General features: G+C 36.9%; 2 protein-coding genes across 2 annotated transcripts; one reads left to right on the top strand and one right to left on the bottom strand.

Annotated features, from left to right (window-relative positions):
- The first annotated feature begins 1,859 nt into the window (after nt 1-1,859).
- On the top strand, nt 1,860-2,609 carry LOC114535238 (uncharacterized protein K02A2.6-like). The gene has a single exon (XM_028556618.1). It carries the CDS (start codon nt 1,860-1,862, stop codon nt 2,607-2,609), a length of 750 nt encoding a protein of 249 aa, XP_028412419.1.
- A 16,746-nt stretch (nt 2,610-19,355) lies between these two features.
- Nucleotides 19,356-20,069, bottom strand: LOC114535236 (demethylmenaquinone methyltransferase-like). The gene has a single exon (XM_028556614.1). The coding sequence runs from the start codon at nt 20,067-20,069 to the stop codon at nt 19,356-19,358; it is 714 nt and encodes a 237-aa protein (XP_028412415.1).
- Between the last annotated feature and the right edge of the window lie 977 nt (nt 20,070-21,046).

Below are 21,046 nucleotides of genomic sequence, written 5' to 3'. Positions count from 1 at the left end.
GACAGCACGTCTAAGCGTGTTTCAAAAACACACCGAATTTACAACACTCTAATCGTGGCAACACGCAACACACTTGTAGCATGTCGATGAGCGGGACAAAATAGTGTGTTCTAAGAACACACCGGGTTTTCTAGTGTGAATACGACTAGGCGGCTGCAAGTCAAGAAAAACACAAAATCAACAAGACATTTCATCTTATAAGTATAAACTAAAAGTTCCATTCATTGCTGTGTTCTTTCAGTTAAAGAAAATTGTCATTTCCGTCGACTAAAGTGTAAATGTGATGCCATTTTAAAAGATATTGACAATCACCATTATGATGGCAATGTTTGACCATGACCTTTGACTTTATGTATCAAAAAACGTAAATGTTTACAGCGGAAATTAGTTCATTATTGCATTAAAAATTCAAATTAGTTATGTATTGTGCATACGCTGGTGAAAAAGATGCGTAAAAATTAATTTTGTTAAAAAAATATTAACTTACCTGACTTTGCGTGGATATTCTCCAAAACAATTGCCGATCCCACACAAAAACGTATAAATTAAAAACAAAACTAACCTGCTATAATAACTTAGATACAAAGAAAACTGCTAAAAACTCAGCGAAACGTTGCGATCCTTTGAGACAAAGCGAACAATAGATTTATTGTGTTTTACACAACAAGCCTCGTTTTCATGTTGCGCGAAGGTGCGGTTACTAAGTTTCGCAATGGGTCTATTATGAAAAAGAAATAGTTCTAATTAATGCGCGTGTCCTAGACAAGTATTTAGCTATTTTGAATTGCTTGTGCCTGGTTTTTAACCCTCATTTCAGAAAAAGGTTTGGTTTCAAGTTTAGCTTTATGTTTTCTTTTGGTGGTACTAATCGAACTACTGTTTGTGCTGGCTTCTAGGACATCATCATTGTTGTATTATTGTTTAATATGTTAATTTATGCATAGATTTAGCTATATAAAAGTGCTGTACTCATGTTAGTATGTTATATTATAATAAATGTTACACGTACAAATGGACAAACATAACATGGTGTCAGGTGTGGGATCTTCAACTTGAATAGAAATCGTAGAGTTTGGAGAAGTTTATTTCGAAAAATGGATAAATTAAGACAACCTCCTGAGTTGCAATTCGTTTCGAGCGATGGTGATTTGTCTGAGCGGTGGAAAAGATGGATACAAACAGTCAATTTATACATGGATGTCTGCATGAAAGAAGCCTCTGAGAAAGAGAAATGCAGTGCTTTCCTATATATTATTGGTCAAGATGGGAGAGATATCCACAACACATTTGATTTTGAGACGAGCGAAGTCGACAAGATAAAACCGTTAATACAAAAGTTTGAAGATTATTGCATACCAAAGCAGAATACGACAATGCAGCGATACAAGTTTAATAAACGCGTGCAAAGTGAAACCGAATCAGTTGACCAATATGTTACTGAACTACGGCTTTTGGCGAAGAACTGTCGTTTTGGAGAACTACAAGAAGAGTTAATTCGGGATAGAATCATTTGTGGCATGAAATCGGACAGACTTCAAGCTCGATTGCTTCGAGAAGACGACTTAACTCTAGACAAAGCCATTAGCATATGCAAAGCAGACGAAGAATCGCGTAAACAACTTAAAGACCTGACGAAAAACGATAGTTTTAAAGTAAATTCAGTAAAGAATAGTTCTGATCAAGAAAAGTGAATAATGAAGGTAGACCAGCGAAGTTTAAGCGAGAAAAACAGAAAATACCATCGGGCGGCTCGGGTGAAGTAATAAAATGTGGCAAATGCGGGCAAGACCATCCGAGCAAGAAAGACAAGTTACACTGGTGATAAACTTAATGTTGTTGGCAAATGCATGTTGAAATGTATGAACAAACAGCTGAACTTTTTCGTGAGCGAAACAGATCAGTATCCTATACATGGTTTTCAAGCGTCACAAGAACTCGACATAATCAAGGTAGTGATGGGTACTAATAAAGAGGGAGATTTTGAGGAGAAATATTCAGAGGTATTCAAAGGCTTGGGGTGCCTGAGGGAGCCATATCACATTGAATTGGATCTGGAGGTGTCATCTGTAGTAAATCCAGCGAGAAAAGTTCCTGTAGCAATAAAAGGTCGTTTGAAGCTTGAGTTAGAAGAAATGGAGAAGCAAGGAGTTATTCGTAAAGTGGACAGACCGACTGACTGGGTCAATTCAATAGCAATAGTGGAGAAACCAGGAACGGGGAGATTACGAATATGCCTGGACCCGAAGCATCTAAATGAATCGATCAGACGGGAACATTTCCAATTACCAACGGTAGAAGAAATAGCGTCTCGGGTATCTGGTGCAAAAGTGTTCTCCAAATTAGATGCAAGACATGGGTATTGGCAGATACCATTGGATGAGCCAAGCCAACTCCTAACGACGTTCAGTACACCGTTTGGCAGATATTGCTTCATGAGAATGCCTTTTGGCATTAAATCCGCACAAGAGGTTTTCCAGAAGAGAATTTTGCAACATTTTGATGATTTCGAAGGCGTAGCCACTGATATTGATGATATACTCATTTGGGGATCGGATGAACAGGAGCATGACGCACGATTAGAAGCTCCCTACAACGTTGTGAAGAAATAAATCTTACTTTAAATGTACACAAGTGCAAGTTCAAGATGAACGAAGTATCGTATTGTGGTCACATCTTCACGAAAGACGGAGTGAAACCTGACGAATCGAAGATTAAAGCTATTCAAGAGATGCCGACACCTTCGTCGAAGAAGGAGATTGAAAGATTACTTGGAACTGTTAATTATTTAGCAAAATTTGTACCTAACCTCGCAACGATCACAGCTCCAATCAGAGAACTGCTAAAGAAAGATATCGAGTTCTGTTGGTCCCACGAGCAGACGAAAGCTTTTGATGAGATTAAAGAAATTCTTACTCGGAAACCAGTTCTCAAGTTTTTTGATCCAACTAAACCGGTTATAGTGCGTTGTGATGCCTCGCGGAATGGACTTGGTGCAGTTCTGATCCAGGAACTTTTCTCTGTTCTATTTGCTTTTGAAAGATTCAATGCGTACACCTATGGCGTGAAAGTTCTTGTTGAAAATGACCATAAACCACTTGAGATCATTTTAAAGAAATCCTTACATGATGCGCCTCTGAGATTGCAAAGGATGTTGTTAAGATTACAGAAACATAACTTCACCTACCAGCATAGACCGGGCAAGGATCTGGTGGTAGCGGACACTCTATCACGGGCACCACTTCCCACTACAGATTCAGAGTTAGAGAAAGAAATATCGTGCTATGTTCACAAGGTGATGTCAAATCTTCCGGCAACAGATGACATGATGGCGAGACTCAGGATTGCCACAGAAGAAGATGAATCGTTACAGCAGTTGAAGAAGACTGTTTTGAACGGATGGCCAGATTCGAAACGAGAAACACCAGTCAAAATTAGGGAGTATTGGCATTTTATAGAGGAGATCTCAGAGATTGATGGGATTCTTTTGAAGAATGAAAAGATCATCATCCCAAATTCCCTCCGACCAGAAATGTTGGAAAAGATTCATGCTGGAAACATGGGCACCGAAAAATGCAAGAAGCGGGCACGGGATGTTCTGTATTGGCCAGGGATGAATTCGCAGATAGAAGAAATGGTTTTGAAATGTTCGACCTGTCTCGAATATCGACCATCAAACCAGAAAGAGCCCATGATTGTTCCACCAACTCTCACGATTCCATGGGATACTGTCGCCACTGATTTGTTTTACTGGAACAATTCTAACTATCTATTAGTCGTGGACTACTTCTCACGTTATTTTGAGATTGCGAAGTTACCAGATATTAAGAGCAGCACAATAGTTACTTACATGAAATCTATATTCGCTAGACACGGGATTCCAAGAGAAGTAAAGAGTGATAATGGTCCGCAGTACATATCACAAGAATTTGGAAAGTTTTCGAAAGAGTGGAATTTTCAACATACGACAACCAGTCCATACCATCCACAAGCTAATGGTCTGGCTGAAAGATCGGTGCAGACTGTCAAAAACTTATTAAACAAAGCAAACAGAGATGGAAAAGATCCTTACGTTAGTATTTTAGAATATCGAAATACACCCATTGATCAGATTGGTTCACCAGCGCAATTACTGATGAGCAGAAGATTAAGATCTGTCGTCCCCACAACGAAGTCTTTGCTACAACCCAAGGTCATTGAAGAAGATCTAGCGAGTTCGAATTTGATAACTAAGAAAACCCTTCAGAAACTGTATCACGACCAAGGCTCTAAAGAACTTCCTACAATATCACAAGGCGAGCAAGTGCGCATGAGACAAGGAAAAGTATGGAATCCAGCTGTGGTAATTAGTAAAGCACATACACCAAGGTCATACATCGTGCAAAGTCCAGATGGAAGCACTTATAGGAGAAATAGGAGACACATTCTCAAGACGAAAGAAGGAAACTCGCAGTCATTTGGAATCGAAGATTGTGATGACACTAGTCAAAGCAATGATCACACTAGTCAAAGCAATGAAAAGGATGCAGTTGGTACAGAACCAGCAAGTGATGGTGATAATGCAGTATCTCTAGAAGAAACACCAGAGGAACAATTACCGGTAACACTTGATAAACAACTTAGTCCATCTCCACTAAAGACTAGAAGTGGAAGAATAATTAGGAAACCGAATAGGTTTAAGGACTATGAGTTATGAACAAATAGGTTTAAGGACTATTGGTTATGAACATTGGATAATAGTTAATTGACAATTAATTAAACTTTAAATCAATTAAATTACTTTAGAACAATAGAAAAAAAACTTATACGTTTATAGTTTAGTATAGTATACTTTTATTCATTTAAGAAGAGGGATGTTGTATTATTGTTTAATATGTTAATTTATGCATAGATTTAGCTATATAAAAGTGCTGTACTCATGTTGGTATGTTATATTATAATAAATGTTACACGTACAAATGGACAAACATAACAATCATCACTACCATTATCAGTCATTCCAAGGCTAAGGCTGCTGGTGTTACTTAAAGGTGTATTTGGTCTATCAACTGTATCACTTTCCTTGTCTGTATCTGACAATGAACTCTCTGATTCGCGAGATACAAGTACATCACCACAAACTACATGAAGCAACATCCATAGCTTCCATGGTATCAGAAAATATAGGGTTAATGATGATTAATCACTCTCGTTTGTCAATCGGTGCCTTTCCACTTCCTTTTTTCACACGATCTGTAAATTTTCGCCACTGATTTGAGGTAATCCATCAAAACCTCTTTTAGTTAGAGCTTCCATGAGTTTCGTACTATACAATGTTGTCGTTTTGAGAAAACGTACGTTAAAGATGAACAAGCAATTTTAAACTAATTTACAGCTTAGGAAAAGCACAGAATTGCACTAATTATATTTATTTGGGTTCCAAAGTGTTCAGAGAAATAAATCTGTACTATATAACATTATATACTATATTTGTTTAGATATTATATATATATATATATGTACATACCAACAACAGTCAGTAGCATCAAGTGATTCAAGTCCGCTTTTTCTTACTAGCGACATCTGTTGTTGGCACAGCAATTTCCATGCTAGACAGTGTCAAAGTGAAGAGCACTGTCAAGGATTCTTTTTCTTTTTCTTCTCTTGAAGGTCAGGCTGGGAGCTCAAACTGAAGCCTCCTGGTTGGTATGACTCCTTATCACCCTTAGATTTCCGCATAGCACGAAGTTTCCTTCTCTGGTTCTTGTATTTCTCGGTGACCTTCTTGGCAGCTGTTTGAAGTCGAACTCTGTCCTGAAGTCTAAGAGCTCTCATTGAATTCTCTCCAGGAGTAACTCCACATAAAACCATAAACATTGCCTTGCTAGCAGCACCAGTGTTGAAAACTGCCACTGTTTCACAAGCAGCAATACGAACTCGCCGTGCTCCACAAAACTTGGTTTTTGGACATTTTGACCATAGCATTCCATTGGCAGATTCATTTTGATTTTGAGTCATGCCCTTCAAACATCTAAGCAAGAGATCATGGTTGGATAATCTTGTAAAGGTGGGCTCCAACTCTTCCATAAAAACTGGAGGTAGCCGATTATCCTCACTATACGTAGATGTTCCCTCATTTATGTCTTTCCAGTATTTACACCATGTATCACCAGATCTTGGACAGTAATGATGTTGCTCTTGTAGGGGTTTGGAGTCATCCCTAATGATATGGTGTTGAATCGCCTTTATGCTCCTCTTCATTCCTTGTAAATTACCTTTGTTCTCCCTAATAGCTTTCCCGTAATAATTTTGCATCTTGTCAATTGTCTTGTCCGTTAGCCGTCCCTTTCCTCCAACACTCTTGCCATCTGTTAATTTCTTTCCTTTGTGATCATTCTTGTACTTCCTCAATGCTGTTCCTAGTCTCTTCTGCACATGTCCCACACACTCCTCCTTCCTTACTTCATAATTCGTCGCCAACGCTTCCTTTACCCGCCCGAAGCTGCTGCTGTCGCCATCACCGACAAAGGTTGTATACCTTAGTCGCCTTGTTTCAACGCTTCTGCCGAAGATCTCCACAGCTGCAACAGCCTCCGTTTCTTCTGAAGAGCCCTGATGGTTGATTTGACACTTTTGTTTATGTCCCTCTTTCCACTGTTTATATTTCTCACTTTCCTTATCCTCTGCGCTATGTGCCTTGCACTCATGATAGAAAAGAGACTTCACTTCATAATCTAGTATTTCCCCAGTGTCCACTGAGATGACAAAAAATACACCAATTTTAGAAGAATGTCCTCTTTTTTGCCAAGTACCATCGACAGTTACAGCAACATGGGCAATGTCTGTCTCACCATCACCATTCTCGATATTGTCTGGTTGTTCGAACAAAATCTTTTCTCGCAACCTTTGTGCCGCATCTTGCATCACTTGTTCAGCATGGCTTCCAGCAGTCTGTTCAATTTGAATCAAGTGTTCATTGTATGCTTTTTTAGTAACTGGAGGGGGCAAATTCATTCCACCACAAAACTGTGCAAGTCCCGCATGACCAATGTGGTGAGCCGCTAGCACCGATCTGCGATTTACTTCTTGGGACCCACCACCTTTCCCACCTAAACGCTTGCTCGTTGCCAATGGAGTTTCCACCTTGCAGATGGAGCATTTTAGGAACAAAGACTCCCCTAATCCTTCTCTTTCTCGATTTTTTTGAAACAGCTGAAGCTTTGACTTCGCTTGACGGCAGGAACTACATACAGCGGCTGACGATATGCACTCACTCAAGAGCGATGCATCCTGCAACTTAAATCCGGTAGCCATTTCAACATCACACTTCGACATCCCGACTTCTTTCGCTTTTCGGCGGGTCAAGATACCTTTTTCGCTTTCCAATTTTGTGAAAGAAGTGTTCAGTAGTTTCTTGGCCGAAATACTCTCACATTCTTTTCCAGAGCTAGCGACAAGATTATCCGTAACGGCAGCAAAACCACCGCTAGACGAAGCGCCATTGCCCGAAGTATCAGCCATCTTTCTCGGCAAATCTTGTGGCCTTTTACCGAAAAAGCCACGTCTTTTCCTTCTCTTAGTTGTTCTAAACTTTCTTCCATCCTTCTTCTCCATTTCTAATACAAAAAATAACTCAAAACCACCCGGGAAAACACTTGATTGAAAGAGATTCTTTTTTCAAATTCAATACGCTTCTGTGACTCACAATAGCAATCGCGACAAAAACAACATGCATGCGCCTAGCTTTGTTTTAAGGTACTTGGGACGAGAAACAAATATGGGGGGGACGATCCTTTGTTATTTCGGAGGGGTTTGGGACAAAAAATGCAAAATCAATACCATCAAAAAAAACATAATTATGCAAATTAAATGCCTTCAAAAAACGAATATTATGGCAAAAGCAAGTAAAATACTGGGCTAGATCATTCAGAAATTTAAAATATGATAAATAACGAAGTAAATAATGGCATGAAAAAAAAATTAAAAATTTGAATGTGTTCATGATATTTTACAGTTAACCTCAACCTTGACTTTAGCTTCAACAAATATCTTGCTGATGTATTCAGACCATCTTCCCAGTGAGGAATACCTTCCTTCTTCAACGGTTGCTTAAACTTTTTTCCACGAGGATTTCTGGAGTTAAGCATATCAAAAAGCCTGTATAAAATCCTTATAAACTTCACTGTCCCTTTACTTCCTTGGAACTGGAATTGCTTGAGGATGTTGTTTAAGAAATCAATGGCATCTGCAACTGATGAGCTTAGGGTTTGTGCTGCCAAACTTACATTCATCTTGTTTTTTTGGAATTCAATGTGTTCGTTGTCAGTTTATTTGACATCTTTATTCCCTCCGGTTGCTGAAGTTGATGCAATGCGCAAAGGTATTTCCACTCCATTTTCTCTCCGAATTCACCACGAATGGTACCGAGAAATGCTCGAGCAAGCTTGATCATGTGGCAAGCATCCAGGATTGCAAAGACATCATTACCAGTTGATGGATGGGGAAACACTGTGTAATTATTGATTCATATGTGGTGCCAAAACTGCAACCAAGTAGCTCAAACATTGCTAGATTTGTTGTTGTACCATCACAAGTGAGACACCAGACTTTCAAGCCATTCTGATGGGCCATTGTTAGAGATGTTTTCACAAGAGATGCTTGGACAGATGCCGTTGTCTTGTCAATTAGAAAATATCCAATAGGCATTTTCCAGTGACTTCTTAATCCAACTAGTGCAAATGTGAGTGCCTCTGAAGCCAGTGTCTCACTTGGCTCCATTTGAATGCCATTTCCATAATCTACAAAGCCACTAAATTTCTTCTTGGCTTCATTCCATAATGCTTGTTTACGTATCGCCATTGCATTGATCACCAGGCAACAATCCCTCTTCTCATTATTGCCTTTGCACTCATTCTTTAGTGTTTCAAACGCTTCAGTGAAAAATCCTGGCTCACAGTTGATTGAACGTGACCATTTCTGGATGAGGGAAGGATGAGGCAGTGGAAGGATGGATCTTACATAGTTGTATGCCTTGGTTGAGTAATGCTGAAGGGTGACAGCAAATTCTTTCGCCTGTATTCAAAAAGCTCACTCACACTCACACTCATCGAGTGTGGCATATAAATTTTGTTAATGCTGGTCAATGAGAAAGTTTTCTTTCAATAGATGGAAAGATATAAGGTGAATCACTGAAAATTTAGCCCCTTTTCGGCTTGAAATACCGCCATGGAAACGTTATGAGAAGATTAGGATCTCCCACTCAATGAGTTTGAGTGTGAGTCAGCTTTTAGAATACAGGCGTTTGACTTCATCTGAGTATCTTCTTCCTTTTGATCTTCTCTTCGAATTTTTTAGCACATTCTTAAACAGGGCTAGCTGCATGCTATCAAAATTGGCATGTAATATATCAGCCTCCTGCTTTGCAATAAACATTTTTTCTGTAAGGTGTTGATCAAGTGGCTGATGCTACGAATCTTTGTATTTCTTCTTCTTATCTTCTGTTGCAAGACCTTGACCTTCACTTTCAGCTTTTTAAGAGTACGAACTTGTGCTGCAGACCCTTTACCTGAAAAATATGAATTATTGCGAATACTAAAGCATGATGTAAACCAGCCTGTGCATTATAGATTATCTTCATCTGAAACTGCATGTAATCCCCATTTGGAGCAATGTGCTCGCTGTAGTTGTTATCTGTAGCTTCATTGGAATTTGTAACGATTTCGTCTTCAACCATTGAATCTTCAGGAGCAGCTATAAGTGACTCGTCAGTGTATGGTTGAGCATAGTTGTGGAATTCCAAGGCAACTGCCTTCAACTTAGTTGGAGAAAAACTTAATTCTTCAGGGCACTTCCACTTTGGATTGTTACCTCATTGTGACTGCGCTCAATAACTGATGGCACAGAATTCTTCTTTAAACGCATCCTAATAACATTAGCCGGGATTTGATAACAATAATCACTTGGCTGGAAATGGTTGCTATACACATAACTATGTGATTTTACTTTCCAGTTTTCCCGTCCGATAACGTCTTCCCAATTTTGGGCCAATTCATAATCTTTCACTGGGAATCTACACAGTGCATGTTGATAATTATTAACTGCAAATAACATACGATTTCTTGGCACTGATTAATGTTACTCATTCTTTTTTTTCTGTAGAATTAAACATTGATGTGACAAGTCAGGACCATATTTCAGTGCAATTATTTTTAGGCACTTATCAATACATGCCCCGGCTTGCCTTAGGTCTTATATATATGCACTATTTGGTATAAGATTGTCAAAATCAAATAACTGAGCAGTATACTGTGCAGATTGGAGATAAAATTGAGGTACCGGTATATTATATTATAAATTAGCCAAATGATATTCAAGGATCTTAGGTAGAAAAGCTGGTGTATAGAAATTATCAGTCAGTTGCTCTATTGATAATATAAGTGATATAAGGCTTTGTCATTGACTCGAGTAAAGATTTATTTAATACAATAATTATACTGCAGTCATATGTACATTTATGATTATAAATGATAAGTAAATGAAACTATAATAGTAAATAATTGATATATATTTGTGACTTTGAAGGGTATTTGCCTCTCCATGACATATTGGCAGGATGACTTAACATAAGTTGGGAGTTTGTAATAGTTTTATTTGTCCACTCCATACAAGTAATAATAATATATATATATATATATATATATATATATAATTATATATATATATATATATAAATATATATATAAGGTGTATTTGTTCTTCTGCACAAGTATGACCAACCGGGCAAGCAGAAAATTCTACTTGACCGCGGTGGGAATCGAACCCGCGACCTTCGCATTTCTAGAACGATGCTCTACCGTCTGAGCTACAAGGCCAAGTTGGGAACGACTGTGATTTTTTACATAAATATCCACAAGTGAACACATGGCTCAATTGAGAGCAAAAACGTACAAATATATATATATATATATATATATATATATATATATATATATATATATATATATATATATATATATATATATATATATATATATATATAATAATCATGTTGTTCGAAAAGTCAAAAGAGTGCTTAATAGTCTCTTAGTATAGAGCGAATTAAGTAGGCATAACGAACTGAATTTAATCGCCTGGATTAAATGGGCAATACGTTTCTCATGCTTGAGAAATTTTGTTATAAATTATATTATGTATTTTGTACTATTAAATTAAGGAATTATACATTTCCGATGAAATGAAGCTCAGTGATTGGCTGAGAAGAATTTTAAACGGTCCATTACAGCATTACTTCCCCGTAATGGACCGGCGTTAGGATCCATTACGAGATGAAAAACAGAGAAATTTGGAATGAAAAAGACACAAGTAAATGCTCAAGAGAAAATTTAAATGATTTTGAAATTAATAAGACGTCTCCAGACAGTTTAGGTATGCTAAATAATTCAATATTTTGTTTTTGTTTTTATCAAATGCATACCAGGCTACTAATACGAATTCATGCATTTCTTGTTTGTTTTAAGTGAAAATACATGACTTTTGCCATATAATAAACTTTTTATTAACCTCGCTTGCTCAGCCTTCCTCAGCCTTCTCAACCGAGAAATATCGGACCTCGATCTTTTTGCACAAACCTCGCTTTTCGAGTTTTTGTTTTTATCAAATGCATACCAGGCTACTAATACGAATTCATGCATTTCTTGTTTGTTTTAAGTGAAAATACATGACTTATGCCATATAATAAACTTTTTATTAACCTCGCTTGCTCAGCCTTCCTCAGCCTTCTCAACCGAGAAATATCGGACCTCGATCTTTTTGCACAAACCTCGCTTTTCGAGCTCGGTCTGTACAAAAACCTCGGTCCGATATTTCTCGATAAAGACCTCGTGTTCGGTTAATAAGAAGTTAATAATATATCATGTTAAATAATTTCAGATTGTTGTGCAAGTATAAATATAATTATCATGTTGAGTTGTATCAGTTGTTTTATGCTGCATTTGAATAAAATAAATGCCACAAACTTGTTTATACCGTACACATCAGAAACCTGCTACTCTGCTAGGGTTTCAGACTCTCAGGCCTAACCACATTGCACCCATTGCCATGACGCAGCACGTTCATTATTGAAGTGCTGCTTAAACTCATCTCAAATTACTTTTGCTTCATTTGAGTAGTTATTACTGCATCTTGGAAAAAAATCAAACCATGAACCTTCAGACAGGCGAAGATTTAACAGAAGCTGGGGGATTGCTAAAAGAGTTGATTGATATTGGTGAAGATACCGAAAGGAGAATTGAAGAAGAAAATGAGTCAAGAAGAGTTGCTGTTGAAAGGGAGAAGGCGCGCGCGCGCGCTATAAAGATCCGGCAGAGAATGGAACTTATTGGGGAGCTAGAAACAGGAATGAAAAGGAGAATGAAAACCCAGAAAAAAGAGAAGAAAATCAGAGCACGCTATATTTGGGTGGTTAAAGGAAAAGGCTGCAATGGAAAAGAGTCTGAGAGAAAAGGATTTGAAAGAAAAAAGAAAGAAGAGGGAATATCAAAAAGGTAAGAGAACGATGTTTGCAGAACAGATGAGGATGCTACAAGAAAGCAACAATTCCCAGCTTCAGAAATTGATGCAACAACAGCAACAACAACAACAACAGCAGCAACAACAACAGTTCGCCATGCTGCAACAACAGATGCTGGCTACCATGCAACAACACCAACAACAAACACAACTGTTGGCAAATCTTTTTGAAGGTGAACACACAAAGGATATCCTGGGTCACCATAATTATATACATAATGGCTCGTTATTATGAAAAGCAACTTGTCGTAAAACAGGTAGAACACCAGGTTCTTGCAACATAGTGTTAGCGATTACACCGTTTGGTAAAACGATCCACTTGTATATGCAATTAATAGATATAATAGTAGTTTAAATTTCTAAATATTACGAACTCATTTTGTACTTTCAAAAATAGTGTATTTATTTAGGTTTGTTAATATTTGATTATCACTCGATATCTTAATAGTTATTAAGTTTTATCAGTATAATGTTTTATACTCTACGTCTTCAGGCAGCAATCACAAAAGATGCTGCCTATATTGAAAGTTATGATTAGTGATCATCACAAAATTTTCAAATATATGGATTTAAAGCATCCATAATTCTAAAAATGCATTATCTTATACATATACCTGATGAGATTGTTAGTTAAAAATACTATTGATGTAAGTAAAATATTACTTCCAAATTATTGTTGAGTGTAGAGAACATCGTCCTATTAAATGATTGATAATTATAATTAACAATCTGTTTGCGCTGTAAGTTTGGGCCACCCAGAAATATCTGGAACATGAGATTCGAGGCTAAACACAATTTCCTGAAAAGTTCAATTACGAAGAATTTTAAAAATGTCCCCAAATCACTTGCATTTTTCCACCAAAGGTATATTTTTTATAAAATTAATAATTGCAATTAGATTGACTTGAACCCACCCCTCTAAACTAGCCGTGTTTTATCGCTGCAGGCATATTGAATTATCACATATGTTTTGAATAATGTGTAGATTGTGTATTTCAATTATACATTTTTTTACAGTATTGTGTACTTATCATACTAATCATAGTGCAATTGTTTATTTTGTAGGAACATGTGCTGGAACCTTTTGAGTTCTCCCAAGCAGACCCTGACTACTTACATGTATAGTTGTGATCTTGTTGGAGTAGGTAATGCATATATAGTTATATAAATTTATTTTAAATATACAGCTATCATTCCAATTTATTAAATCTATATTTTCATGTGTTTCTAATGTCTTTTTTAGGCGATCACAATTTTGACTGACCTTTACTTGCTTTTCACTTAAACCAGTCTCGGCAGAAGCGGCAGAAATTTGGCCAAAGAAATTCCTTCCTACGCCAACCATACATTGTTGAAATAAGCAAGCAAAGTTGCCTTTTGGTTTTCAGTAAAAAAACGATCGAGTAAGACTGAGTTAAATCTTTTTACAATTGGTTATCAGATAGGTGTATGAAATACTTTATTCGCAATTTAGCCACGCGCGTTTTAAAGCTCGCACAAATTCAAGAGAACGGGGGCGAAGAGAATTTATTCATCGATAAAAAGATTACAAATTGTTGCAAAAATTATAAAAATCGTAATAGTTATACGATGCTATCGCAGACATATTGAACAGGGGGATAAAGCACAGTAATATTTTAAAGGGTAATGTTTGTGTACAGCTTAATGATCTCTAAATCTTATTGAAAAGTTTTAAAAATGCATTTAAAATATCAATGAACGCACGTGTTACTAAAAATGAATCAATGTTTACATGTGCATTAAAATGTTATGACGCACTTTCTATAAGCAGCCATGTTTCGTAGGCAGATTGGTCGGGTTAGTAACCTGCCTACTATAAAGACTGCCGCCTGCGACCAATCTTTTAGACAATATACTAGGAGAATTCTGGCGAAACGGATGGCCAATCGGAAAGCTTAAATTTGGCGAATGAGTCAGACCCCCGCAAAGATAAGGCAAGGCAATGAAGAACCAATATTAGCCCTCCACCAGCCAATCGGAAGCGCTTAAATTGCGCAGATGAGTCAGACCCCCGCAAAGATGAGTCAAACTCATTCAAAGCCAATCAAATGCCTAGAACCAGAAGTCGGGCATCCACTATTATGACTCATTTGCCGAGGGCTCAAAAGTCAGTGACCAGCAACTGCATGAAGCTTAATAATTTTTAACTGGACTATTAATTTATCGAATGACTATTTTTGCTGACTGAAGTTTAAATATTTCGACCTGGACTCGTGTATTTTTTGACTTAGTCGCGTGACTAATCTGACAACCACTAGATCCGCCCCTCAGGATTGAAAATTTAATATAAGCGCGAATTCCAAAATGCACGACAAACGTATCATGTGTAATATTTACATTTTTTAACAATTAAACTTCTATACTTTTTAAAGTACGACGTGCTTCTGAATGTTGCAAGGCATCTAATAGGTATGAACTGTATTATTTATGTTCAGAAGCTTTATACTGAAGACTGGCACGTGCGCGGCACCGCCTGCACGCCGGAGTTAACGCCTTGTTATTTAAGATTTCCTGTTTCATATATTTTTCTCACGAAATTCGTGTACTACGTTTATACGCCATTTAGTTATGGCCCATTTCTATTAACTGTGGTTATGGTCACAGAGTTTATATACAGCGCAAGACTAGAAAGATAAAACCAATAAAAGGATTGTAAAACGACTACATGGTTTTCTTGACTACACAAACATAGTTGTTATCGAGTTTCAAGCAACTTGTTATAATTATATAGGCTTCAACAAGGTGCAATAATATTCTTGTACGTTTGCACGGTGACATGAAATAAGTAAATTAGCTAAAAGGTAAATCACATGCAGAGCTAGCGAGGGTCATATTTCAAAACACACCACTTCGTCCTCCTATATTATCCCGTTATGATAGCAATAGTTGATTTTACACAAATTAAACAATATCCTCAAATATAATGCGATTACTCAGCCTATTCGATTCCCTCTCTTACGATAAGTACTGCATACGTTTCAAGTTCAACATCAAGTTCATCCTCTTCTCGTCCTGCGAGAAAATAAATGAATTTTGAACCTCGAATGCCATCATCAACAACAAAAAATTCACAAAAAATGCCTAACAATCATTCACCACTTGAAAGGTATCTCGCGAATGCTGAAGCACAAGTATCAAAACAAGCTGCTAAGGTACACGAAGCTGAAGATAGAGTCAATCGATTTAAATAAGCGATTCCAGTCGTCGCGAAAATATCTTCGTCATGTGGGTCATGCCATAGAAGAGAGAAACATAATCGCGTGAGTTGCCCTTACAAGCCAAACCAATTTGAATCCGTTTTTACATGTGGCGAACTTGAAAAACACAAAAAGATAAAAAAGATGAACTTACGCCCTTTCAACGAAAATTGAATACAGAGAAAAAGAAACTAAATAAACTCGAATTGCAACTGAAGTGTAAAAAAGAGTCGCAGACAAAGACACTTAATTCGTTCAACGCAAAAATGCGAAAGCGGCTTGTCGCAAGTAACTAAGCAAAATGCTTATCGAATGGCAGGGAAAACTGAAGAGTTATCAACATGGATCTTAATTTATTAGACCAGCATTTCAAAGGAAAAGTTCCAGATGATGATATAGATTTACAAGAGGTTCTTGAAGGTATACGCATTCGCAAAATTCCGGAGTCTAAACATCATGGTCAGGTCAAAGAATTGTGGAAAATAAAGGGCATAACATGGCCATACAGGGTCTTCGACAGAGTCGTTTTGTGTGGGGGAAAGTCGATGTGAAAAAGTTGTAGTTCCACTTCGTCCAAATCTTTTTCTCCAGCAAACAAATCTGAAGAAAACGAACAATTACTAACGGAATTAAGAGAGAGCCTTCACTTTAAATAACAGATGAGTATCGAGCATGAAGCAGAGACGCAATCTGCACCCCCCGTAACACCAGCCATGCCAATCGAAACAAACGAAATTTCTGATAACGATGATGACAAGAAGACAGGACAGATGCTACTTGAAATTATTTTTAGCAGTCCCGAACAATCCGATTCCGATGAAACTAAAAAACGAAAGGTCAAAGTCAAACTCAAAAATGCAATTCACACACACAGCGTTTTTTTATTATATAATTTTAACAAACGGGGTGATTATCCACTATAAGTAGGTTTTAAATGGTCAAATCTTATTTATGGAAACTTTTTTGAGTTTTATATGTATAGTTATAGTTTTCTTCGTTGTTAATCATGAAGACTATTTAATGCATGTTTTGTCAAATATATAGCTAATGCATTCCCATGCATTCAAGTGCATGTTTTCATTGTGCTGTATTTGTTAACTGATCGGTTGCATTTGAACAAAAATATATATGATTTCAACATACCACAATTTGTAAGCCACGTCTGTTCACGTTTCAAAAATGCATATGTTTGCAGTTCTAAAATTGATAGGTTCTCTGCTTCCATTTTTACGTTTGTCTGGTTACTAGCTGTAACGGCAAATATACCTGTTTAAAACCGCATATAAACAAACAAGTTTTCACGGTTAACTCTATCCTGCAAATGGTAGTATGACTTTATTTCCAAATATTTTGACTTTTATCCGACTTAATTTGTTAGGTTTGACATTGCATCAAAAAGCTGTAGAAAATACTAAAACAATTGAATTAAATTCACAATGAACATTTTCGGTCAAATTTTTAATGATGTGATCAGTATTTGAAGAACCAATGTTTACATGTAATTATTCATATATACCCTTTATTTTGTATTTTGACATAGGTAATTGGAACCATATTGTAGTTCTTATATAGTTATAAGTTAATTTGTAAGAATTGTCTGAATTAAACAAACTAGAGAAAAAAATTAGGACGTTATGTATATGTGAGCAAAAGGGGAACATAATAAGTAGTTTGTTGAATAGTTAATTGCGAATTAAGGGGCGTAGAAATAGAAATAAAAATAACCAGATGGGGTAGTTGGGAATTTTTTGGACAATCGCCAACCATGTGGTGTGTTTGAAATAAAATTTTTTGTAAAAAAGGTTTTGTTTGTGTTATTGTGTATGATGGAGTTCTTCAAGAAACTATGTAGGAATACTACTACTACTATGGAACATTAACATGAAGACGTTTTGAATATTCATCGCGTTTCAACATTGTCTTTATCTTATTAAAAACTCATTCTACTGCATTAAATTCAGGTGAACGAATTGGCGTGTAAATGACAGCTATACCGATATCGTTTAGCCAGCTAGCACTTGCTTTTCCACCTTGAAAGCGATGAATAGCAGCATTATCATAAACAATGACATCTCCGTTATCGAGTACTGGCAGTCCACTGGGAGTTGTATACTCAACTGCCTCACTCCAAAAATTTAAAAAGTCATAAGTATCAGCTCCTCCAAAAACAGTATTCGCGTACAATACGCCTTCTAATCCACATAAAACATTGAGAGTATAGTTGGCGCCTTTCGATTGTCCATTTAATATCTCAACAGCATTGGTTCCTTTCAGCGAATGTCCGTAAGACCTATGTCCTGTAGCTACATTTATGCCTGCATCGCCAAAAAATTTAACTTTAGCAGGATCCAAACCATGAAGGAATTCCAAGAACTGTTGTGCATAGGCTGTATTGTCATTTGTAAATTGGTCCATAAGCTGTTTCGTAAGTTTCTTCCAAGACCACGGTCCGTCCGAAATACGAATGCGAACAGTTCTTCCAATTGCACTAACAGAAGTTCATCCTTCGATATTGCCGAAGACTTCTAATCTCTCCTTCAATGTCGAGTAGCTAATGCTTGGCCGTTCTTTCTTTAGAAATTCCACAAGCTCGACATCTTAGGGATGTATATGAGTAGGATTTCCTGTTGTATGCGGACCTGGTTTAGCAGGTCTTCAGAGCAAACTAATTTCCACACCTTTCTTGCCGTTTCAGGCCATATTTGAAAACGATTCACCACCTCAATAAACTACTAGGAAAAAACCCAGTTGCCATGTCCCCTCCGAGATTTAGAATATAATCAACTATGGCACATCGCATTTCCTCACCTATTGCCATCCCACAAACAAAAGATCTCCCTTTATTCAACACCTTGTGCTTCTCCTGGCGCGCCATTTGGATGCAAATTGTATTGTATATTTAAAAATATTTATACATGAGTAAACAAACTTTCCACGCTGCATTCCTTTACTGTGACGTCATAAATCATAAAGGTTTCTACTGGCTTCTGAGTATCTTTTCGACTTCCGGAAAAGACACTCTACTGATTTCCGTAATAATATGCAATATTGATACAGCTGTCAAACTTGCGACAGACAATTTATTCAAAGGTCAAGCGTATAAAATATATATTAAGCTCTCGAGAATGATTTTGAAATAATTAGAAACATCAGAAACATTGTGTTTTAGGTAATGTGCTGTTCGAGTTACCGTTTATTATTTAAGGGTTTCTTGTTTCACATTTTTTTCTCGCGAAATTCGATTAGTATAAGTTTATATGCCATTTATTGCTCTCGGTTGATGAAACAGTGTTGCATTCCACCATTAAGTTGCTTGTTGAAGCCTATATAATTATATATATATATATATATATATATATATATATATATATATATATATATATATATATATATATATATATAGACGATATAAAGACGATATAAAATACAAACTTGGTTTACTTCATATGATTTTATTCACTACAAATTTGTTTCGTAGTGCTTGCCACACTCATAAGTGAATTTAAATTCCATAACTAATATATTGTTCTTCACAGCGGTCATAAGACATAATGCCGGATATTTATTTAACAAAGCGTTATAGGAGGAAAGTAATCAATCTTTAAAGGTTGTGATGTTTATAATTGGCATGTTCCATGTCATTCGTCCGTCGTCTTCTGTCGTGATGAATCTCTCAAAATATGCTGAATCTAAATCTTCTGGGTTCTGATGCGCAGAAACTCTGTACCATTGCTTGAAGTATTCAAATGATTCAAAACGAAATGGTGTGACAATTCGCTTCATCACAACATTGTTGAATAAACCAACCGCTTGAAACAAATCACGATAGCCCTGTGGGGTTAAAGCATTGTAACCCTGGATATCATTTTCATTATCATTTAACATCTTCTCAGAACAACAGATAGCAAGCTTTCCTCCAGACTTTAAACATTTATATGCTGTTTGAATGTAAATCACTTTCCCGTCATTTGGAATCCAATGAAATACATGAGTACTAACATGAGTGTCGTAATACGGTTGATCATCGTGTGGAAACCCAGCAACACTATCACCGACATGAAAATGTAGATTACTGCATTCTTTATATTTTTCAACTGCGATTTTAATTCTCGCAGCATCAGGATCAACCCCAACCACCTCGCTATCAGGACCAACGATATCAGCGATGTATTTAGTGAGCTTGCCTGTTCCACAGCCCATATCAAGGACTTTGTCTCCCTTGGAAAGGTTCAAATGGCGAATAAATTCCTCTCCCACTTCAACTTGTGATATGGACAGCTTATCGTAGGCCACAGGGTCTGCCTCCATCTTGGCTTTCTAGAAATGTGCTTGTTTTGTACGCATCAACGGAGTAATGCCTGATTTAATACAATGTGAGTTTAAACGTTTCAACAATGTCTTTAATCAAAATACTACACCCCGTATAGTAAAAGGTCGAATGGAAAAAATATGTTCTGAAAAGGGGTGGGGCGATGATGGAATAATTAAAGAATAATATGAGATAACATTGAATACATAAATAGTTAAAAAAGTTAAAAGAGTAAGTATAGGAGTATGTCACTATAGTTGAAAGTGAGTAAAATTTTGTTTGCACTGTTTAATTAAGGGATCAATTTTCCCCGGCTTTAATTTCTCTTTTGCGCAACTGATCATGAAACACCTAAATAGGCCGTAGGATGAGCATCCAAAAGATGCTTAGAAAACGGATTCCGTTGCACCCCTCGTGAAACTACATAATTTTCACATGAATCAATAGATAAAAACTTACTTTATCAGAATCCGTCGCTCCCCAAGCGAAACAGGTGCACAATTGGGAAAACAATCCCTCCAAAGTTTGCTATATTCGCGCTTCGAAATATTCAAATCGCCATTGTTTTAGTAGCAAATGCGCATGCGCTTGTCAGCCAAACTCGCACTGCGCACGCGCATAAGCACGCACATGCTTCGAGTTATGCAAAATAATCATGGCTGAAGATATTTATAACACTCGAATATCCTCATGTTTTATTCATTTTGATGGCGTTACGGAGCAACTTTGCAAAGTTACACGCCAAAGGCTTAAGAAATTTCTTGAGTGTAGGTCCAAAATGGGCCAAACTTAAATGTCAACAAGCTGAAATAGCTAAGAAATCTTACGAAAACATCGATGACGGATCTGTCAAATCATACATGGAGAAGAACCCTGACAGCATTAACTGAGAATGGTACCATCATATGAAATGCTGGAAGAGATTTTGTGATGAAGAGAAGATCCGTAGACAACAGCGAAAGGAAGAAAAAGGAGA

Source organism: Dendronephthya gigantea, unplaced genomic scaffold (genome assembly GCF_004324835.1).
Source record: "Dendronephthya gigantea isolate DGI-Jeju-01 unplaced genomic scaffold, DenGig_1.0 000113F, whole genome shotgun sequence".
Taxonomy (NCBI): domain Eukaryota; kingdom Metazoa; phylum Cnidaria; class Anthozoa; order Malacalcyonacea; family Nephtheidae; genus Dendronephthya; species Dendronephthya gigantea.
Note: the sequence above shows the minus strand (reverse complement) of the source record. Positions and strands in the feature narration are given on the sequence as shown.

Coding starts and splice junctions, on each gene's coding strand:
- LOC114535236 (XM_028556614.1), bottom strand. CDS start 20,069: ATGGAGGCAGACCCTGTGGCCTACGATAAGCTGTCCATATCACAAGTT.
- LOC114535238 (XM_028556618.1), top strand. CDS start 1,860: ATGAACAAACAGCTGAACTTTTTCGTGAGCGAAACAGATCAGTATCCT.